The sequence below is a fragment of the Hypomesus transpacificus genome, chromosome 4 (genome assembly GCF_021917145.1).
Source record: "Hypomesus transpacificus isolate Combined female chromosome 4, fHypTra1, whole genome shotgun sequence".
NCBI lineage: Eukaryota > Metazoa > Chordata > Actinopteri > Osmeriformes > Osmeridae > Hypomesus > Hypomesus transpacificus.
The window spans coordinates 4,393,337-4,412,559 of NC_061063.1; the positions used below are offsets into that span (position 1 = coordinate 4,393,337).

At 43.7% G+C, this 19,223-nt stretch overlaps 2 protein-coding genes and 1 non-coding gene across 4 annotated transcripts; 1 reads left to right on the forward strand and 2 right to left on the reverse strand.

Annotated features, from left to right (window-relative positions):
• Positions 1 to 5,842: 5,842 nt before the first annotated feature.
• gmeb1 (glucocorticoid modulatory element binding protein 1) lies at positions 5,843 to 10,558 on the reverse strand. 2 transcript variants are annotated; one of them, XM_047019757.1, is made up of 10 exons: positions 10,283 to 10,558; positions 9,164 to 9,312; positions 8,895 to 8,968; positions 8,632 to 8,753; positions 8,427 to 8,530; positions 8,156 to 8,304; positions 7,744 to 7,881; positions 7,473 to 7,610; positions 6,999 to 7,136; positions 5,843 to 6,728 (listed from the first exon to the last, which is right to left on the reverse strand). In XM_047019757.1, the coding sequence occupies exons 1-10, from the start codon at positions 10,331 to 10,333 to the stop codon at positions 5,854 to 5,856; spliced, it is 1,938 nt and encodes a 645-aa protein (XP_046875713.1). In that variant the 5' UTR covers positions 10,334 to 10,558; the 3' UTR covers positions 5,843 to 5,853. The 2 variants fall into 2 exon arrangements, with proteins under 2 accessions (XP_046875713.1, XP_046875714.1); XM_047019758.1 differs by having other exon boundaries at positions 8,895 to 8,953; positions 10,283 to 10,549.
• A 29-nt stretch (positions 10,559 to 10,587) lies between these two features.
• Positions 10,588 to 10,725, reverse strand: LOC124467632. Its single transcript, XR_006956099.1, has one exon. It is a non-coding gene; the product is annotated as a U11 spliceosomal RNA (small nuclear RNA).
• A 1,191-nt stretch (positions 10,726 to 11,916) lies between these two features.
• On the forward strand, positions 11,917 to 17,446 carry LOC124467302. The gene is made up of 9 exons (XM_047019543.1): positions 11,917 to 12,073; positions 12,522 to 12,661; positions 12,785 to 12,898; positions 13,129 to 13,185; positions 13,476 to 13,613; positions 14,783 to 14,830; positions 15,148 to 15,261; positions 15,434 to 15,538; positions 15,731 to 17,446. Exons 2-9 carry the CDS (start codon positions 12,566 to 12,568, stop codon positions 15,836 to 15,838), a joined length of 780 nt encoding a protein of 259 aa, XP_046875499.1. The 5' UTR covers positions 11,917 to 12,073; positions 12,522 to 12,565; the 3' UTR covers positions 15,839 to 17,446.
• The last annotated feature ends 1,777 nt before the right edge of the window (positions 17,447 to 19,223 follow it).

Genomic DNA, 19,223 nt, shown 5'->3' on the forward strand with positions numbered 1-19,223 from the left:
AAAGTATGTCAGTTAACTAAATATATACAACAGAAACGCATCTGGAAACATTTGTAAGAAAACCTTTTATAATGGCCATAATTTACAGCTAAAGTATTGTTACATAAATCAATGCAAATGTGTTAAGATCACCAAGGTCATGCACTTCCTTTGTGCTTTACTTTTAGTTTTTAATTAAATGTCATCTTTCAGCAGCAAGCTGGAGCCTAAGGGCGTACAAAAAGAAAGTAACTGCCAGCAACATCACTGCTTATGCTCAGTATATCTGCGCTCTCTGAGTCTGCAAAGAATGTGAGGGGAAACACAGCCTCTGGCGAAGGACTGGGTGTCAGAGGACAGTGCAGTGACAGTCCAAAGTGAGCTGGAGCCGACTACAAGTCTGTGGAGAGGTGAAACAGTGGAGGAGCACTATCAGCAATAGTCACACCGAAATACTGATATGGGACATTTTGCTGTGTCTGGGAGGCTCACGTGTCCCCCCCAGTCCCCCTCTCCCCCTGTCAGCAGGCTGGGAGAACAGGGAGGGAGGTGGGTGGGTGGGTCGGGGCATTGGGCTGCGTTCTGCATCTCAATGCCAACCAGGCACATCGGCCTGTCAGACCGAGAAGCCGTCTCTCTCTGGCTGACACCCGTGCCGCCCTGCCGCATCCCCCCTCGTCAGCATTTATTTTCATATCCAGAAGAACGGAGACTTGTCAGAATCTGGGCAAGGCTGCCACCCACATCTTCCTTTTAATCTGTGTCTCCCCACGTAGGCAAACATCACAATATACACACTGGAAAGACACACAAGCACACAAACTTTCTCCCACCCACACACACACACATCTACAAACACACACACACACCTTCCCCAAAACACACAAGCATGCACAAACAGACAACTGTTACTCCCATTGTTCGAATTGGCAGTAGGTACTTCGTGATTCCAGCCCAACTTCAGCACACAGAAATCCTCAGCCCCCACTCTAGTTTCGAAACATACACAGCAAGAAATGTTTCAAATGTCAAACGTTCACCTGAATCATTCACCGTGTGGGGATTAGGAGCTTAAGTCTCCTAATGCTAGGGACTTCTGGTCTTATGTCAGACAATTTCAAGCTGGCTCGGCTTTATGGAAGCAGGAGAGGCCAGAGCCTCTCACCCACCCTGATGACATGAGTTGGATATTTCTTTCTATCACGGGTTCCTCCCCTCGCTTGTGCAGCGTAATCACAGTGTGAGATGGTACTCTGAGCCATGCAGTTCTCATCAGCGCCGAGCAATTACACGTGACCCTAGTGGGTCCCAATAAAAACATGCAGAGAATGAACTTAGCAACACCTGGTGATGGAGGGTGGCGACAACAGGTCCATATTAAACAGGTAGTGAGCCATGGAGCTCAGACTGAGGGGAGGAATACAGATATCTCCTCAGCCAACTCAGTCTACCCAGGTACCTGGGTCCAGGGAGCCCTCCAGCAGACTGATAAGCTCTAAAAAAGGAGGGGGTGTTGATTGTCCCTCTTTGCCTTATCGTTCCTTGCAGCAAAATTGACCTCATGAGGGAGCAATACCACAAACTATGTTTATTTTACATGATAAGCTCTGGTCCAGGTTCTGCATGCACTGGGGAGGTTGCGAGGGTTACACAGTGCATTGCAATTAGTGGTTATTATAAAACAGCAATCATTAGCAACGGCCACAATTGTGCTTACAGAATGATAATGTAGTGTGTGAAAAAAATCAGCACACACCACAAACACACACACATACCCACATGGAATTTTCCAACAAGCCGAATTCAACCACTTTCCTTCCAACCAATGAGGTCAGAGTCAAGTCTGATGCGACTTTGTGTTTTGTCAGTTGCTCTAACTTTTTCTCAACCCCCCTTCTTTATCTATGTGCATGTCTTTTTTTCAAGACCAGCTCCACAAGGACATCATTTAAAATGATAATTTCCCATTTAAATAGGAAGTTTTTCTCTGTAGAGCGATAACAGTTTATCTCCAACATTTTAACGGAAGAAGTAGGCAAGTCCTGCAGCTCCTCTTTTGAAACCCTCGTCTTAGTCACTCATCTATCTGCTTACAACTCAAACTCCCAACAAAAGTATTCCTTCATTTTTAAACTCTCTCTATCTCTTTCCTGTCTCGGTCTGTCTATCTCTGTCCGTCTTTCTCCCGCTCTTTCTGACTCGGTCTCACTGTCTCTTTCTCTCCTTGTCTCTCTCCTCTTCTCACCCCCCCCCCCCACCCCCGGTCTTTGAAGCTCCAGCTCAGAATAACTGTCCATCATCTCTCCAGCACAGCAGCCATGGCCTTTACATCTCCAACAGTAATGCATTCCTCTTAGTCCAGGGCTCATTTGCCCCCCAACCTCTCAACGTCCCTCACCATACCCTGCACATTAATGAGTGCTTTACTTCCTTTCATTAAATCAGCGTCAGTTGTTCAGCGTTAACAAGCTTCCTGTTTGTACATCATACACAGATCAAAATGAGTGCAAACACCATGCGCAGTCTAACAATCTAAAATGTTATTTTCAACTTCCATGGTGGTCGGCACTTTATTTGCAGAGTGGATGAGGGGTTATGAGCCATGGCCATTAAACATCCTACACTGATTTTGTATTCTCTTGTCAGGCTTTTAGTAAAAAAAGATCCACAATTTTCCCATTTTGAATGGCTTTGATTGAATATCTTCTAGGCAAGAGATACATGTATTGCAAGAGAGACTGATGTCCATTGTTCGGCTGAACAATATGAGTAAATGACTCAGATTGTTGATTGTGTTTCAAAGATCACATTTGTCCAGTTCTGACCCAAGGTGCAACTTTAGAAGGAGAAATAAGGGTCACACGGGAGATAAGCAGAAGAAGAATGAAAACCTTCCACCTGGAAAAGGATAGAGGAAGGATAAAATGGAGGGATGAGAAAAGGGATGATTTATGGGGATCAGTGGCAGAAGAAGCTCGAGCCAGTCTCTTTGAGAGCAGGCTGCTGTCTCAGGCCGAGATAAGAAGAGGGAGATAGGCCCTCGCCATGACAGACAAGGTGACGATCCGTGGCTCAATCGCTCGCCAATCGCCCTCGACTGTGTGTAAACAAGAACTCTCCAATCGTCCCTGGTGACTGATAGAGTTCACACCCCCTGTCTATCTCTCTAACTCTCTCCCTCTGTCTCTCCCTTCCTGCCTACCTCTCTGCCTGTCTCCTTTTTCCATTTGTCAAACTCCCAACAGGAAATTCGCACCTTCTGTCCCAAGTAGCTTGACTTGTCTTTGCATGCCAGCATGGCTGGCACAGAGTGGCGCAGGGTGACAGGGTACTGCCAGCCTTGTGTCTGTTCTCGTCACAACCCTGCTGATGATTCACCATTGCTTTGGCGAACACAGAAACAAGGTCGTATGAGCCCGATTTACCTCCTCATGCCCCTGTCAAAGCTGTTCCAGCTAGTTTGAGTGGGTTCTTTAGCAGGCTACAGTATAACACATGACTCAACACCTCAACTCACTTTTTTTGCCTCCTAGACAGTGACAACAAACACGTGCACTCTGTATCATCAAGTAGAGTTAATCCTTTTAGGGAATTTGGGATTGTCTGTCAGTGTAAATATTTCCTGCTGTGAAAAATAAACAAAAAAAAGCCTTGTGGCTACTGTCACCATGATCGTCTGACGGTTCACTTGCAGTTAAGTCTAAATGTAAAAGTTTTTTTTAAGTCTGTCATTTGACATTCAGAGAGATTTAAAAGGTGACAACACTGACACAAACAGATTTCTGTGTTTCTTCTGTTTATCTTCCCATAGCAACACAACATAACACAATCTCTGGCTTTCTTAACGTTTGTATTTATTTCGAAGACTCTTTAATCCCAAGTAATGTACAGAGGGGGATGTGAAGCTGGGACCTCCAGATGTGCAGTCAATCACTCTACCACTGAGTTATACCCACCAGCAACTGTGAAAAAAAGAGTGCCATTTTGATGCATGGCAGTGAGCTATGGCAGAAAGCAGCTCAGTGCTTGGGCACGGATGTCGTGCACTAAAGCAGCTTCTCTTTGAAAAGTAAGCTGGTGCAGTTGTTTGGAAAGGTAAGACATGAACTTGCTTTATAAAGTATTTATAATCTATAATCAAATATGATTAGTCCCTGTCAATACTATTGGCTTATGCTGTCAAACACCATTCAACCCTCAAAGTGACAGCGGACACCGTGACTGACTGTCATCAATCAATCCCAACAGCACGGGGGATGGCCTCATCTTACATGTTTGCCATCACCTCACCCTGACTCAGGGAAGTCACCTGTCAACCGACCCACCTCTCTCTGCTACAGTACTAGTGGCAAAAGTCCCTTGTTAAACCAGGACAAAGAATGTCCTTGGGCCTACCCAAGAACCTTTTGCTTGTGTGCCAGATGTTTGTGTACCTTGTGAACCTGCGGCTGGTGTGCGTGTACAGTCAGTCGGTGTGGGCGGATAACATACCCCCCATCTCACATCTGAGAAAGAAGGAGGAAAAAATGTGTTGGAATAAACGACGAGCCAGGCGCCCTGTCATCACTATTCAGCCTGGATGACAAGGCCTCAGATCAGCGGTCCCACCCATAAGACTGCAGATTACACCACACACCGCAGGAGGCCTGACAGGCCGCAACATGGAGATTAAGGTTCAGACAGACAGTATTTTCCTCCATATTTATTCTGCAACTATCCTTGACTTCCAGGTAAACCCAAAAAATAAAATGCAGGGTGCATATACTTCCCTCTGGTGGTAGAAGGAAGCAAGAACAACCCTTTACCAAATAACTTTTTTTTTATTGATATTGAAACACATTACAAAGTCTGTATGCAAATACCCTCATCTGTTAATTCAAGGCATCGAAAAGCACCCTACTGACCCTAAAGTCAATATTGGAGGTGCGTTTGGGTTAAAAAATACAGAGTTTGTTTTTCCTTTTGATCTAGGGCGTGCCCATATGAGGGTAAACTTGGCTGAACATTAAACATCAGCCTTGGACTGACTAACAACAAGCGAGTAGGTCCTTTTCTATCTATGATACTGTGTATATACACTGTGAGAGGAGACAAATCTGAAATAAACACAATCTAAGGGGGGCAGCGAAGCAGTAAATTGTTTTGTCTAAAACAGAGCTTGCATATTCATTCAAAAACAGAAAAGAAGCGACCTTCAAAAGAAGTTAACAAAATAACAAAATATTTTTGTGAAAAGAAGAAAACAGAGATGACCCCCTCGGTATCGAACAGTGAGTACCTTGAATTCTTTTCTTTTCCATTTCGTGTTAAAAGCGGTGCAGTACAAAGCTGCAAAAGGGGGATTCGAAACATTCTTTTTTCTAACAAGGGTGTGGGGAGCAAACAGTCATAATACAGTGTTGCTATGTTCCCAGAAGTTAATCTGTAGTTCTACACACAGTGCAAAAACACATTATAACGTATGCACAACTGGACAGTGCAATTCCTCTTGACCTCAGAACCACGGTGGGGCTGGGTGGCCCAATAGCCACCAGGCCAGGACCATGAGAGAGACAGCCAGCTGTGATCTATCAACCAAACTGCTAACCCTGCCTCGGCCCGGGGCTTTCGGACTAATAGTGCATTCTGGTGTCTTCACGTTGAAGTTGTTCATTCGATTGCATGTAAGATCCTGTGCCAGGCTGCAGTGTTATATTGTTTTATAATAATAATAATAAAAATCTACAGAGCTGCAAAACTGAAATAAAGGACACCCCTATGACGGACCACAGCAATGAGGCCATCTCTGAGGCAGCTCCATGCTGTGAGTCTACCAGTGTTCAGTTCATCCCTGCGGTTGTGGGTGGGTGGGGGTGGGGGTAAGGTTTTCTTTTCTCATTTCTCCTTGTCTTCTACCTGAGTCCCCTCCTCGATCACCATGATACGGAGACCTGACAGCTGTCCATTGGCATCCAACTGCAGTCCCTGGACCCCCTCTGCCCCGGTCTGGCCCTCCATGTGCCCCTGCGTCTCCTCCGACTCCCCCTCCACCACCTCGCCCTCCCCCCCGGTGACCATGGCCATCTCCATCCCCCCCTGGACCACCATGGTGGCCCCCTCCCCACCAGCCTCCCCAGCCAGCTGCAGCTCCATCACCCCCATGGCCTGCTCTCCAGGAGCCGGGTCTATCTCGATCACCGTGTGTCCTTGGCCCTCGTCCACCTCCCCTTCCTGCACCAGGACCGTCCCGCCCATCACGTCCCCCTCCACGCCGGAGGCCTGCTGGGTCAGCTGCACCAGCTCCATGGGGCTGACCATCGTGCCCAGCTGGCTGGGGTCCTGCATGGTGGTGCCCACCAGAGTGAGCCCGGAGGACGGATGGAGTGTGAAGGTTTCCGTCTTGCCGTCTGTGCCCCCCACCATGTAGCGGGTGAAGAGCTGGGTGTTGGCAGGGATGGTGTGCAGGGTGACGGTGTTGGGAGACTGGGCCAGGGTGGCGATGGGCAGGCCAGCCATGGTGAAGGGCTGGCCCATGGAGGAGATGGTGATGGGGGAGAGGACCGTGAACTGCTGGGGCTGCAGGGTGGCTGGCTGGGTGACGGCGGAGGTGAGGAGTGCGGTGGAGGCCGGCCGCTGGAGACGGGGCCGTTTGGCCTGCCGTTTGGCGGTGCCCCCCGAGGCCTGGCCCACGTTGTTGACGGGCGGCGGGTTGGACAGCAGAACCCTGGCCTGCTGCTGTTTCTTCTGCTCCTCCAACTGCTGCTCCAGATCTGAGCAAATCAGGTTCCAGGATTCACTCGAGAGATGATACACTGCCTGACCTGAGCTAAATTAGCATTGTACTAGCACACATCCACCCCCCCTCCCGCCCATCTCCTAGACCTTTAACCGCCTGTATCTACAACAGCCTTTGGGCTGCTGTCGTGTGTTCATGCTATGTTTGTTTTTCTAAGTCATATTTGTTGGTCATATAAGATAATTATGCTATTATGAGTGGTGAGTCTAGAGATCTAGCTCTCGGTCTCCTCCCGCCTACTTACTGTCGAGGGTGTGGAGGACCTGTTCCTGGCTCGGGTCCGTTTGCTGCCGGCGTTTCTCCACGATCCGCTTGACGTTGTCGAGCAGGCCGAACACCTGCGCGAGGTTACTGAGCACGGCCACCTCCACCAGACAGGAATCTGAGATCAGGGAACAATGGATCGAAAAAGTCAGTTGAACTGACAACAGCAGCGCGAGCAAAGGTCAACATCACTGGGAGAAAAAGAAACAAGGGATACCATACTGAATGAGAGACACAGGCATGATGACTCTTAGCCACGATACGTTCCTCAATCTGTCAATAACTTATCAAAGAACCTACCTAAAGAATTGGCCTCCTTTTTTTACATAACAAGAGGTTCAGGCACGGTTATGTGACTAGCAGAGGAATGTTGTAACGGTTCTGATGATGAGTAAATCTAATCACGATGCAGTGTGCCCCGTGCCTCACTGCCGAGGTTTGTAGAGCCACCCACCAGAGTCCTGGACGGCTGCCTGTTCGCTGCGTAGCTGCACGCCCTTCAGCATCTCCAGCAGCTCTGTGCTGATGTTGGTCACCACCTCCCCCATCAGACCCACGTCCACAATGCCCTTCCAGAAGTTCAGGGTCTCCTCTGGAAACAAAACAGTCGACGGAGGGATTTTTGTTTGAGTCACGGTTGCGTTGACGCGGGGAAGGGACGTTGCGAAGGACACGCGATGTCACTGAGGGGGTGGGGGAGGGGTCGGGGCATTCTGGGAGCTCACCTGAGATCTCGCTGCTCTCCTTCTTCTCTGCCGTCTCCAGAGCCAGGCTGGCGGTGCTCCATTCCATAGCACCACTCAGGACATCCGTCCTTTCGTCTCCCAGCGCCACCTGTCCACCGTTTCCTATGACTATCTGTGCTGCAGTTCCAAGAGGGGGACGGTAGGAGCATTTTGTATATTCATCTGGAGTATCAACTTGTTGTCTGGCAAACCAGTCATGTGTGTGCGTTAATAGCTACAGGTGTCATGTAACAATTCAAATGCAAGGCTGCATATGAACTAACAAAACAATGTACAGCGTAAAGCTTAGTGTAACTTTTTCTTATAGGCTTCAGACTTTGTGCTTAGCGACAACAGCGACCTTGGCGAGACTCCTGTGCCCGCCTGGAGGAGTACGAGTGACCGGTCTCACCTTGGGAAGAGGTGGGCGTGGTCACGCCGCTGCCGTCGGGAGGAAACTTGGTGTTGTTGATCAGCAGGTCAAACTTGGTGCTGCGGCACGTGTTGGTGCAAAGGCTGCTGTGGTCGTAGAAGTCCAGCTGTCCCGAGTCCATCATTTTTCTGAAGGAGAGACGGGGAATTTAGACAGGACAACAGGGAGGAAACCATAGGGTCCTTATAGGGGTTCCAGGGAATCTACAGTCAGCCACGGGGCTAGGAATCTGCCAGAGCTGCCTCCTCACCTGAGCATGACCCCGCCCATCCTGATTGCCCTCTTCCAGTCCTTCAATGTGGCTTTACCAGACATGTGCACAAACTGCTTGGGGCTGATCAGCTGGTCCTCATACTGTAAGAGGAACATGGTAAAGACAGAGGAAGGAGGAGACGACTTGTAATTGCTGGCGTCTCTGTGCGTTAACCCGATCCAGCGTCCTATCCAGCACATACCTTGACACATTTGACATTGATTCCAGGGCATACAAATTTCTTGATCAGCAGTACAGCCTTGCTCTCTCCACATGTGATTGGATATCCCAATTCAACCTCCTCCCCTTCTACTGTGGTTTCGTCTTCGAAGACAGACAGACGGACACACACACACACAGTATTCCAAAAAGAGGAGTCAGTGAAGGAGAAGTAGAGGGGGTTGGGCTCTGCAGGTAGGAAACGAAGGAGGGGGAATGTGCGTGCTAAGGCTCTAGTTGACTAACCAGAGTGCGCTCCAACTGCCACGACAGCTGCTTCGGTCTCTGCAGATTCCTCATCCATACTGTAAGAGAACACACTGCACATTCATGAAGTGGACCTTCCCTGTGAAGGCCGATTCGCAGCAGTCTGCCTTCAAGTTGTTCAGAGTGCCTTCACTGAATGTCAAATGTGGTTTATGTGGTAGTAGGCCTACTCATCGCAAATACAACACCTGACTAATCCATGAAAAGGGTATCGCTTTCCTGATACCATGCCGGTATCCTCTACATACCCTGGTGTGATTGGTTGGAGCTGCAGGATGACCTGTGTTCTACTGGGGTCATCGGGGTCATCCTCCTCCTCTGTACCCTTCACCATCACAACATCCCCCATGGACACTGTAACATCTGTGTCTGCCATCTCCTGGCCACTCCCAGTACACTAGTGGGGAGAAACAAAATTCATGGTGACAACTTATTAGCTCATTTAAATTCTTTTTTTTTTTTTTTTTTTCAATTTGCTCAGGCAGTGTGGTCAGTCGACGTTTCATGCAAGACTTTGACCAAAAGGCAGTGGATGGAATACACACATGGGTATAACCCATCCACATTCTATTGACCTTTTATTTTTGATCATGGCCTAAACGATGTTATTATTTGTACCCAAGCTAGTTGTGCATGGTGTAATTTTGTCATGGTAGAAAAACTCATTCCTATCCTTTCGACGGGATATTTATCTATCTAGTTATCCAAGTCATTGAAAGCTAGTGTATGGAATTGTTGCATTTCCAGGCTCTCAGCTGCCTTCCTTTCTTCCTTAGTGTAGCTGCGACATAGCCTCTCATGCTAAACTACTCCATGATAGGCTATAGGAAGGTATATGTAATGTATGAAGCTAGGTAGCAAGGTTGCTATAAGTGTAAAGCTAAAAACGGAAAAGCTATGTTCCAGCATGGTTTTGTTTTAATGTTCAGGTTCAACACAACACGCGATGATTCCAGGCGAGATACGGTGGACTGGCGCAAATGAGTTAGCTGTCTAGCAACGCCAAATTAATGTGTTACTGGAAGCTTCGTGATTTAGACTGTCTGGAACAAGACCTGCCGGCTAGCAACCTTTATATTTACGGCGTGACGGTTACGTGCCGCTTGTTTCTGAACTGTACGTCCCTTCGTCGTATGCTTTTTCTTTTCTCCGTTCCCCCTAAAATGACGTCTCCCTGTGCGGCAGCACGTACAGACAAACAACAGCGCGACGACAGCGTTGCCCCGCCATTCCCAGAGCCTGGCTCTCATCGCTTTACGAAATAGTTTAATTTGATGGAAGATCGACAATCCATCAAGTAATAAATATTTGTCATCGTGAAATGAAAAGATAAGCAATGATAATGTAATCGAAAAGATTCTCCTTACCCTATTTACGAAGTCGGGCCCATCCCTACATTCTGAGAAGCCGCTGAGCATGCGCAGTTTGTAAGATTAGACTTCCTGCACAGTAGTCTCCTGTCTAGTTTGCTAGTTTAGAGCGCAGACGATTTCCAACCTAAACTATCTGTCCCGAAATACATTTCACTAAATTATTTGACCAAATAAATACAGGTTTGAAAGGAATCATGATCACAGGTGTTTTGAATAAGATGTACAATATGTAAGAAAATATATTAAGATGATATTCCCCTCGCAATCTGAGTCAATGATTATTATTCTACAATATTATGTGGGGCGCCAGGACTTGTACGATCACCAGCAGCCCCGTTTCTCAAAAATTATGCTTCCGAAATCTCTTGATATCGATTCCGCAAGAAGAGTGGTATTCCCCCACTCTCCCTGTGCCAAACATGGCAGAAGCCCTTTTTAACAAAAAGTGGAACATTCGAGTGAGTGGTTGTGTAGGAACATACTTACCAGTTAGGGTGAGAATTAAAATTGTGCCGTATTTTTATACATTCTTTAACAGCAATATTTTAATTTAATACTGGTAAAATGTTTATTTGCAGATCATTATATAGCTACATTTTCATGACAATTAAACATAGTTTTATTTGTAATTCCACACACAAAGCATTGTGGGTAAGATAGTTCATGCAGACTGCATTTGTTGTATTCTGATTGGTCCCCACGATTTGAGCGTCTAAACCTGATCTTTAAATACAGTCTAGCTATGATTTGTAGCCCAATCTGTATATTTCAATTATATTTACATCTTATGTATCATATTTTGTAAATGTATATCCAATCAAATACATGTAATTAAACCTATTTTAGAATTTCTTGAAATATGGCCTACAAAAGAGAGCATAATGAGAATATTATTGAAGTGTTAATAACCTCGTATTTTTATACGCTAGCTGTCTCAGAGGGGAAAAAAAAGTGAATGTCTAACTCTTTGGGGGGGTCATATTCTGTCCTCGTCCAACTTGACAATAAGCCGGTGATATGTAAGCTACATGCCCAAACACATACATTGACAAGGTGTTTTGAGTGGATCGCTACATCTCCTTTAACATCTCCAAAACTGACATAATTTCTTCTCTGCTGAAAGACCTATGGTCGCCTTGTTGGAAAGCCCACAATAACAAATACTACATTAATTGACTTGCTAATTATAATTAGTTAGCCGGTCTGAAATGACAGTAATGACGTAAAAAACGTGCAATATAACGGATCTAGAAATTCGCATAATCGCATCAAAATGGCAAGAGTAACCACGAGGGGAGGGGGCTGGAGGGAAATGTCTTAATTTATTCTAAACTGACCCTGCTTGTTCATGCAACAGCTAAAAGTCACTGATATCCACAATGACGATAACTTATTGGACGACAGCCTTCTGTTTCCGTATAATTTCATTAATACATCGATCGTATACGTGTGAAATAGAAAGCCATGTGTGACTAAAAGATGTAAGCTATGTGACTGAAGACTGTGCAGTGCATCTCATCTGCATTGCTCAGCAATTCTAAAAAAAAGCTCGAGTCATGTCTGCCTCAAACACCGAAGACCGATACACGCTCACACACGCACACGCTCTCCGCTGCTGCAGCACAGCACTGCAGTGAAGTACGTCCCATCAACCTACAGCAAATACGCTATCCCCTATCTTCTCTCTGCCCCCACCATCAGAATCAACGGAACTGTGCTCCGCGTTGTCACAATTTAAAGCAGAACAGAAGTAAAGGATCGACTTTATTTTTTTATTCGAAGGAGGTAAGAGAGATTAAACACTACCGACTTGATGTGAGAAACTACCTGCACAAATGGCCTGGCCGAGTATGTGTCCTTGCTTGCTAGTCCAAGTTTGCAGGAGATGTTCTGAAATGCTGCCTCATCTTCATTGTTATTAATACGTAGCCTATATTTCGCACGGATTGGTTATAGCATGAAATTGTTATAACAATTTCAGTGATTGTTTTGGTGCAAATGGGAAAACGTAGGAATGTCCTGCACCCAGCACATTGCATGGATAAAGTGGGGTTAATTTAATGGCGCAGATACTTGGAGTCTTGCCAAATTCGACTGCAGTCATGATGTTGCGCTTTTTGGACAGGGGCATAAAATGCCTTGTCTATACATTCCTCCAAATATATTCAATAAAAATGATCTTCTCAGCCTTTATAGCCTTAGAGTGGTCACATGTATCCTTTTTTGCTCCCAGCTCTCCCTCAGTAGGTTGCTCTTGCTGCCACCTTCTACAACAAAATGGGTATTGAAAGCCAAGACCCCCTCCCTCCGCCTGGAAACCTGTCCTCTGGTCAGGTGGGCTCTTTCCAGAAGATGGAGCCTAAAACCCTGGGGGTGAGTTCAACTTTGATGGGGGTGACAGATAGTAAAGTCAAGTCAAGCAAGCCAATCAATGTTAAACGTTTTCTTCACAAATGGTGTCTATCTTTTATAGATGTACCAATATTTTTTTCTTAGGCTATCCAGATCATCATTGGGTGCTTGATACTCTGTCTGAGCGTCTCTGTTCTTCAGCTCCATGAAGTCCACTTCACTGGTGATATTAGGGTTTTCACGGTGGTTGTTGTGCAGGTGATTGAAGGACATATGCAAACACCAATGAGAGTGACACATCAATATTGTGAAAAACTGAGCAATTCCAGGCAACTGTGACACGACACACAGTTTCACAGTTATCAAAGAATAAACCTAAATATTGTAAAACAAAGAAAATGAACATTGAAAACTTTCTAAAACATTGATGGCAAGTTTTTTTGGAGTACAATCTGTTTATCAGTGGGTTGGGTGTTTTATTTATTCAGGTCCTCTTGTCAGGATCAGTCCTTGTCCATGCTGGAAGAAAGCCCTCTCTCCTCTGGGTGAGTATGATAGCAAAATGTCAACCATATTTCACATTAGATTATTTTTAATTCACATATTTTCAACATGATCACGATTTAGACGTTAAGCGTAGCAAGGGGATGATAATGGGATTTATAAAGCATATATGTTTTGGCAGAAAATTTTAAAAATAAATAATAATAAAGATATAAATACAAAGATAAGGTGGGTTGATGACATTAAGATCTACATTCTTGGCAGGGAAAATTATGTCTTTAGTTAGTGAGTGCATATCATCTTTGTGTGAATTGTACATGAACCTTCTCAGGTCAAATGTCTCCTGGTGCTGCACTTGATCAGCGCTGCTTTTGCCACTGCTGCCCTGGGCCTCATGTCCAAACACCTGCCTTACCGTCAGGACTCCTACCACTGCGAACACTGTCGGAAATTGGAGATGCATGCTGTGGTAACCATCCCTGTAGCATTTTCACACATGTACAGTAGGTAGTAAGTAGTAAGACCAGGGGGCCAGGGGGCCTTGTGGGAGATGCAGTCCATTCATACATGGTATAATCAATTGAAGGCATAGCAGGTGTTGATATGGTGATTGGATGATATGCCTAGTGTTAAACCAGGGGAAGACTAATTACTGTAGTCATCAATAGAACAATTTAATGATGTGGAATGGAATTAATAACTCATCAAATACAACAATTGTGTAAAAGTTGTGGACGATGCCATTCTCATTCCACGAATTGTGGTCAAAGATCTAAAACTACAGTCACAAGATTCAAACTTGGCAAGTTGACAAACTTTGTCTTATCAGTGTGTACTGTACAGCATTTGCTTCAATGTCTTCCAGATTAAGCGAAATGGTCTGCTGAACAAAGCTACACTGTACTACAACTGTATACAGTTGCCTTAGTATTGTATGTATTTTAACAAAACAAGGTTTGCTCAAGACAGCAGTACACACAAAGAAATGAGAGATTCTTGGTCAAGGTTGTTAGATGGAAATCCTGAGCCTCACATCCCAAAGAAAGTGTTTATAATGTTGACACCACATAGAGGCCTTGGTTATGGGTTTACGACAGTATGACTGAGTACCCATCCTCATGCTCACGCCTTTTAATCCACATAGATTGACCTCCTTGTGCCAGACTAGAGATGGTTTAGATCTGTTTTTCTACTGAGTAGATGGTCAGTAAGCTAACAAATCACATCTTTACTAAATAAATATTATATTGTTGTTGTGAGTACTGTACTGTCTCACCAAGTGTGTTATGATTTTTTTTTTCAATCACCACATGTTTTTGATGACTTTTAAAATGTCTGCATGGCTCCCTTAAATTACATGAACATTACATATACATTTTATTTATTTACTTGTAGCCAAACGTTTTTTATCCATTAAGGATAAAAAGTTACAGTGGTCAGAGCTGAGGAACTTTCTTTTGACTCACATATGACCACGTTAGAAATACAGTTATCATTTATGGGACAGCAAATTAAATATACTAAAACAACCTCTGCTAGGGGCAGTGTAGTTTCATGAGGGGGAAAAAAGTAATAATATCTAGGTCCTTGATTTACAAAATGGAACACGTCTTTCTTTGTGTTTACTGTTTACTGCAGCAATTTTGTTTCAGAAGATGCACTGAGCTGGTTGAGAAACAGTGTAAAGTAAGTAATTGACCACTATTATGGCCATGTTTCAGTCAATATCAACACTTGTACTGCACACATGGCAGGTTGCACCATTTGCGTGATTGATACGATAAATACTACACTTCTTTGACATAACATATCTTCAGGTCAAAGGTCACAGTTTGCTTATTGCAGTAAAATGAAATGAATATGATTTCATCTTGCGTTTTTGTTTACATCAACCCTTTCCCCCAAATGGGAAAAAAATCTCTTGGACTTTAAATTGCTACACTGAAAATCCCACTGGAACTGTCTTTCTCTGCCTCCGGTCCCACTGGCGTTGGGCCCCTCAGTACCTGATTGACGGCATCCTGGGCACACTGGTGATCTTCTTGGTCCTCGAGCTGCTCATCTGCATCACTGTCATGCTGTTTGGGCTCAGTGTGCTGGCCAATGGTGGAACACAGGTGAGTTGACTATAACCACACTGCTTGGAAGCAGTTCATATAGGGCAGTGAGACAATGACTTCCGCTGATTGTGACTTTTTTGTTTCAAATGAACCATCAGGAAGCCCACAACTGGTGCTGCTCCCTCCATTCAGTTGATCAGGTATTTTGATCTCTCATCTCTTTGTCTAGGCGTCTGGTGATCAACGTCCGGTGTATCCCCAGACTAGGCCTCCGGCTGCCCCCACCGTCCAGGTGGTGCAGGCCTCCCCAACTGTGGAGGCTCCTGGACCTCAGGTAGAGTACAGCTTGCAAATAGAGAGCTTCGATCACCCTGCTCCATTGTTCAATCAACTTCAGTGCTCCATCTGTTCAATCTCTGATGAATAATATGTGAAACTGTGTATTTATTTTCCCCTGTCATTTTCTATCTCCTTCTCACTCTCCTACCTCTCTCTCTCTCTATCTCTCTCTCCCCCCTCTCTCAAGGTGGCTGTTGTTGTCACCGAGCCAGATTCTGATCGGATTGATGAGACGCCCACCCCTCCTACTGAACCCCAGGTGGAGCCCATTGAGATCGAGGTGGAGGTGGCTTAGCGGCGAGCCCCCTGCTCTCCACGCAAACATCTCAGGGGGATCTGAGGGTGGGCAACAACAGAGGTAGACCTGAACCAAAGTAGTGTTTGTTTTAACATGTCTGATTCACTTATAAAGTCACAGTGGAAGCCTTGTAATATCAGCAGTACTGTTTTTGATGCATCTGGGAAACGTAATCAAGTACCAGCAAAGAATGGAAAGACAACAAATGCTGTTATGATCCAGGTCTGAGGAAAAGAAGCTATCAGGGGCTATGACATGCTAGGGGCCAATAGTATTGTATGGGCAATACATTAGTGTAGTCTAATTTTGCAGAACATGTGATAGTTACTCAACATTTCCTGTATGCCATGATGCTGTTCAATGCTTTATTATGGCACTCAAACCAGTTTTGCCTCAACAAGTATTTAAGTTTATTCCTCTTATTATTACTATGTTGTTGGAGGATTAACATTACAGAAGATTATTGTCAGATACAAAATGGATGCACCATTGTATAATCTAGAAATAGATAATACTGTGTTGTTTAGTAATCACATCCACTGCATGTACTGGGGAGTGTACCTGAAGGGTTAAGCAGGTGATAATGTAGACTAAGTGTGTACTCTATCGTGAGTAGGCTACTATGCTACTTCTTTTGCAATCACACGTTTTCACTGATGCAAGTAATCTAAGTCTTTATTACTAACAATGTACAAACACTATGTTCTCCACAATATCTTAGATTGTTTTTCACTGCTGTTTAAGTCTTTGAATGTCATTTTGAGTACCAACACATGAATGTATTTGAAGTGAACATCATCACAAACACAGATCACTTACCAAGACCAACAATGGACCAATCATACCGTACACACATATTGCAGCACCAATCCACGTGGAAAAGAAAGAAAGGAACACTCCATTACTGATTGTTTCGTTTATTCGAAATGTCACATTATTATTATATGTATTATTATTATTCGATTATCCTAGGTTGTTGCTAACAGTGATGACTGCATGGTGTTAGAATGAACAGCTGCTTTACACACTCACCATCACTCACAGACATATGTTGGATATAGCAGTAGATTAGCAGATTTTCTGAACAGTAATATGGTTTATGCTAACAAAGTAGCATTTTGGCAGATTTTAAGATTTAATGTTTTGTATATTTGTCGAATAATGAAGGAAATACAATGATAGAACGTTACTCTTTAATGGATTGTGATTTGTATTGTATTCATACAATATTGTTTGTTTAGACCAGTCTCTTTTACAATAAATGATATCCTGTCATACTAGAAATAACAAGGTAACATGAATAAGAACCATGCAAAACACGAGATTAATCATTGCTGCTGCCGCAAAATCGAATTAAAAGACATGGATTATCCTCTTAAAACCTCAAACATCAATCCATCTTTTTCACTGTAAAAACCATTACAGTTGCTGCTTTTCCTGTCAGTTTGTGCATGGTGCTCCAACTCATTGCCGCCACTAGAGAGCAGAAATAGTAAATGTTTAGATGTATCGTGCTCGACATGGATCTGGTTTTGTGAATTGCTAATGTGATTAGACTGTTCAGTTGATGAGTCTCAGTTCACAGATACATAAACTGTGTTGTTTCAGAATACAACATGACTTTGCCTTTCATTTCAACCATTGAGTTGGGTTTAGGAGAATTCAATCCTCAGAATGTTGTATATAAAAAATGATCAATTGAACTGATGTGATTTACAATGTGTATCCAAGCAAAATAATATATTACTTAAAGTATACTTACAAAGTATAAGTACAAACATACCTATACATGCTGTAGTAAAGTTGTAAATAATTATGTGAATATACACAATCATTTCATTGTAAGTACACTTCCAATATTGTAGAAAACAATACTGACATTGTATACTTTTAAATTGGATTTGAGTAGAATTTATTCTGTTAGGGTATAGACAGACAGTCAGTTTTAGATGATCATGTATTTTCCATCTAAATGTCCCAGCAAGGAAGTATGTTACAGTGAATCAAATTTGGTGGAGGCTGTACTACTGTAATGCTGTTGTGGTCCTTTTGACAGACTAAGGCATTTCTTGATTGTTATATAATTGATATACTGCCATAAGTATATTTTCTCTCTTTCTCAAAAGTCATATTAAAGAAGTGACCTCTATTTCAGATTAATTGGATTCATGTAAAAATTATGGTGTCATGCTTCATCCATGCAGTGCCCAAAAAAACCTCCAAGGGTGTAGGTATGTGTGTGTTTGTGTGTGTTTTTGTGTGTGTGTGTTTGAGAGAGAGAGCCAATGATTGTTGAACTTCATAACCAGAGTCAAGGCACTCCTAGTTGAGATGTGGGCGTTGGTTAAGAAATTGAATGAAAAATTATGACTGTTCAATACAAAGGTTTGTGGATTAATCATCCACAAATAAAGCCTTTTGTTGAGTCCCTCCTCTGACGCAGGGACACTTCTATACATAGATACAGATAAACATTAAGGTGACATTCCTATGTTACAAACCACAAAACAAACCCAATGTAACCACACATTATCTGACGTAGCCTGGTTATCAGAATAACAACTCATTATTACCAGGGCTGGAAGTGAAAAAGAAGATAGAGGGTGATTTACAGTTTACAGTAACAGTTGCCGGATACCTAGATTAAATTAAATAAAGGCATAGTTCAACACGTTTATTTAACTAGTTCTTTGGATTTAACCTACAGACATTTATTTGCAGAATTGTTTGTGTACCATGGCAACAACAATTACATATAAATGTGTATTTTGCCTGGGGAGTTTGTAAAATATTAAAAACGGCTATCATTCTCTTATATCCAGCGTTGAATCTGTCTTCAGTTTTCACAGTACATCGGGCAGCCATGCTTGTTTTTTTATGTATTTCTCATGATCACATTAAAAATACTATACTTTAAAATTTCCCCAACAAACTGCATTCTCTGTTGACCAAGTTTACAGTTTAATATAATGAACCTCCGATCATTACATGCATGTAAATTATGAAATGTTATAATGTAACATGAGAAAAGGGTCCCATAAAACCAAACATCCTCTGATTAGCCAAACCCTGTGTGTGTGCGCACATGTGGATGCATGTGTGTGCATGTGTGAAGACTTGTGGATGTGTTTGTGCTATTCTCTTTGGCTAAACATTGGCTTTGTGTTTGGTTACACCCTGCATTGTGCACTTGGCCTTTTAGGATCCCATTGCCTATAGGTCTATTCTTCTGCCCTTCAGTTTCAAGAGGCTGTATGTTAGTCATTATGTAAACGATTCTGATTAGATGTTACATTTAAAAACGAGTGCCATTGTATTACTGAGGAAGACAATGCTTGAAACGCTTTGTTCCTGTAGATTAAATATCTTATCATTTTGCCCA

Coding starts and splice junctions, on each gene's coding strand:
- gmeb1 (XM_047019757.1), bottom strand. CDS start 10,333: ATGCTCAGCGGCTTCTCAGAATGTAGGGATGGGCCCGACTTCGTAAAT. Junction 9,313..10,282: donor GGCCCGACTTCGTAAATAGG/GTAAGGAGAATC, acceptor TCTCCCCACTAG/TGTACTGGGAGTGGCCAGGA. Junction 8,969..9,163: donor CTCCAACCAATCACACCAGG/GTATGTAGAGGA, acceptor ATGAATGTGCAG/TGTGTTCTCTTACAGTATGG.
- LOC124467302 (XM_047019543.1), top strand. CDS start 12,566: ATGGGTATTGAAAGCCAAGACCCCCTCCCTCCGCCTGGAAACCTGTCC. Junction 12,662..12,784: donor TGGAGCCTAAAACCCTGGGG/GTGAGTTCAACT, acceptor TTTTTTTCTTAG/GCTATCCAGATCATCATTGG. Junction 15,539..15,730: donor TGGAGGCTCCTGGACCTCAG/GTAGAGTACAGC, acceptor CCCTCTCTCAAG/GTGGCTGTTGTTGTCACCGA.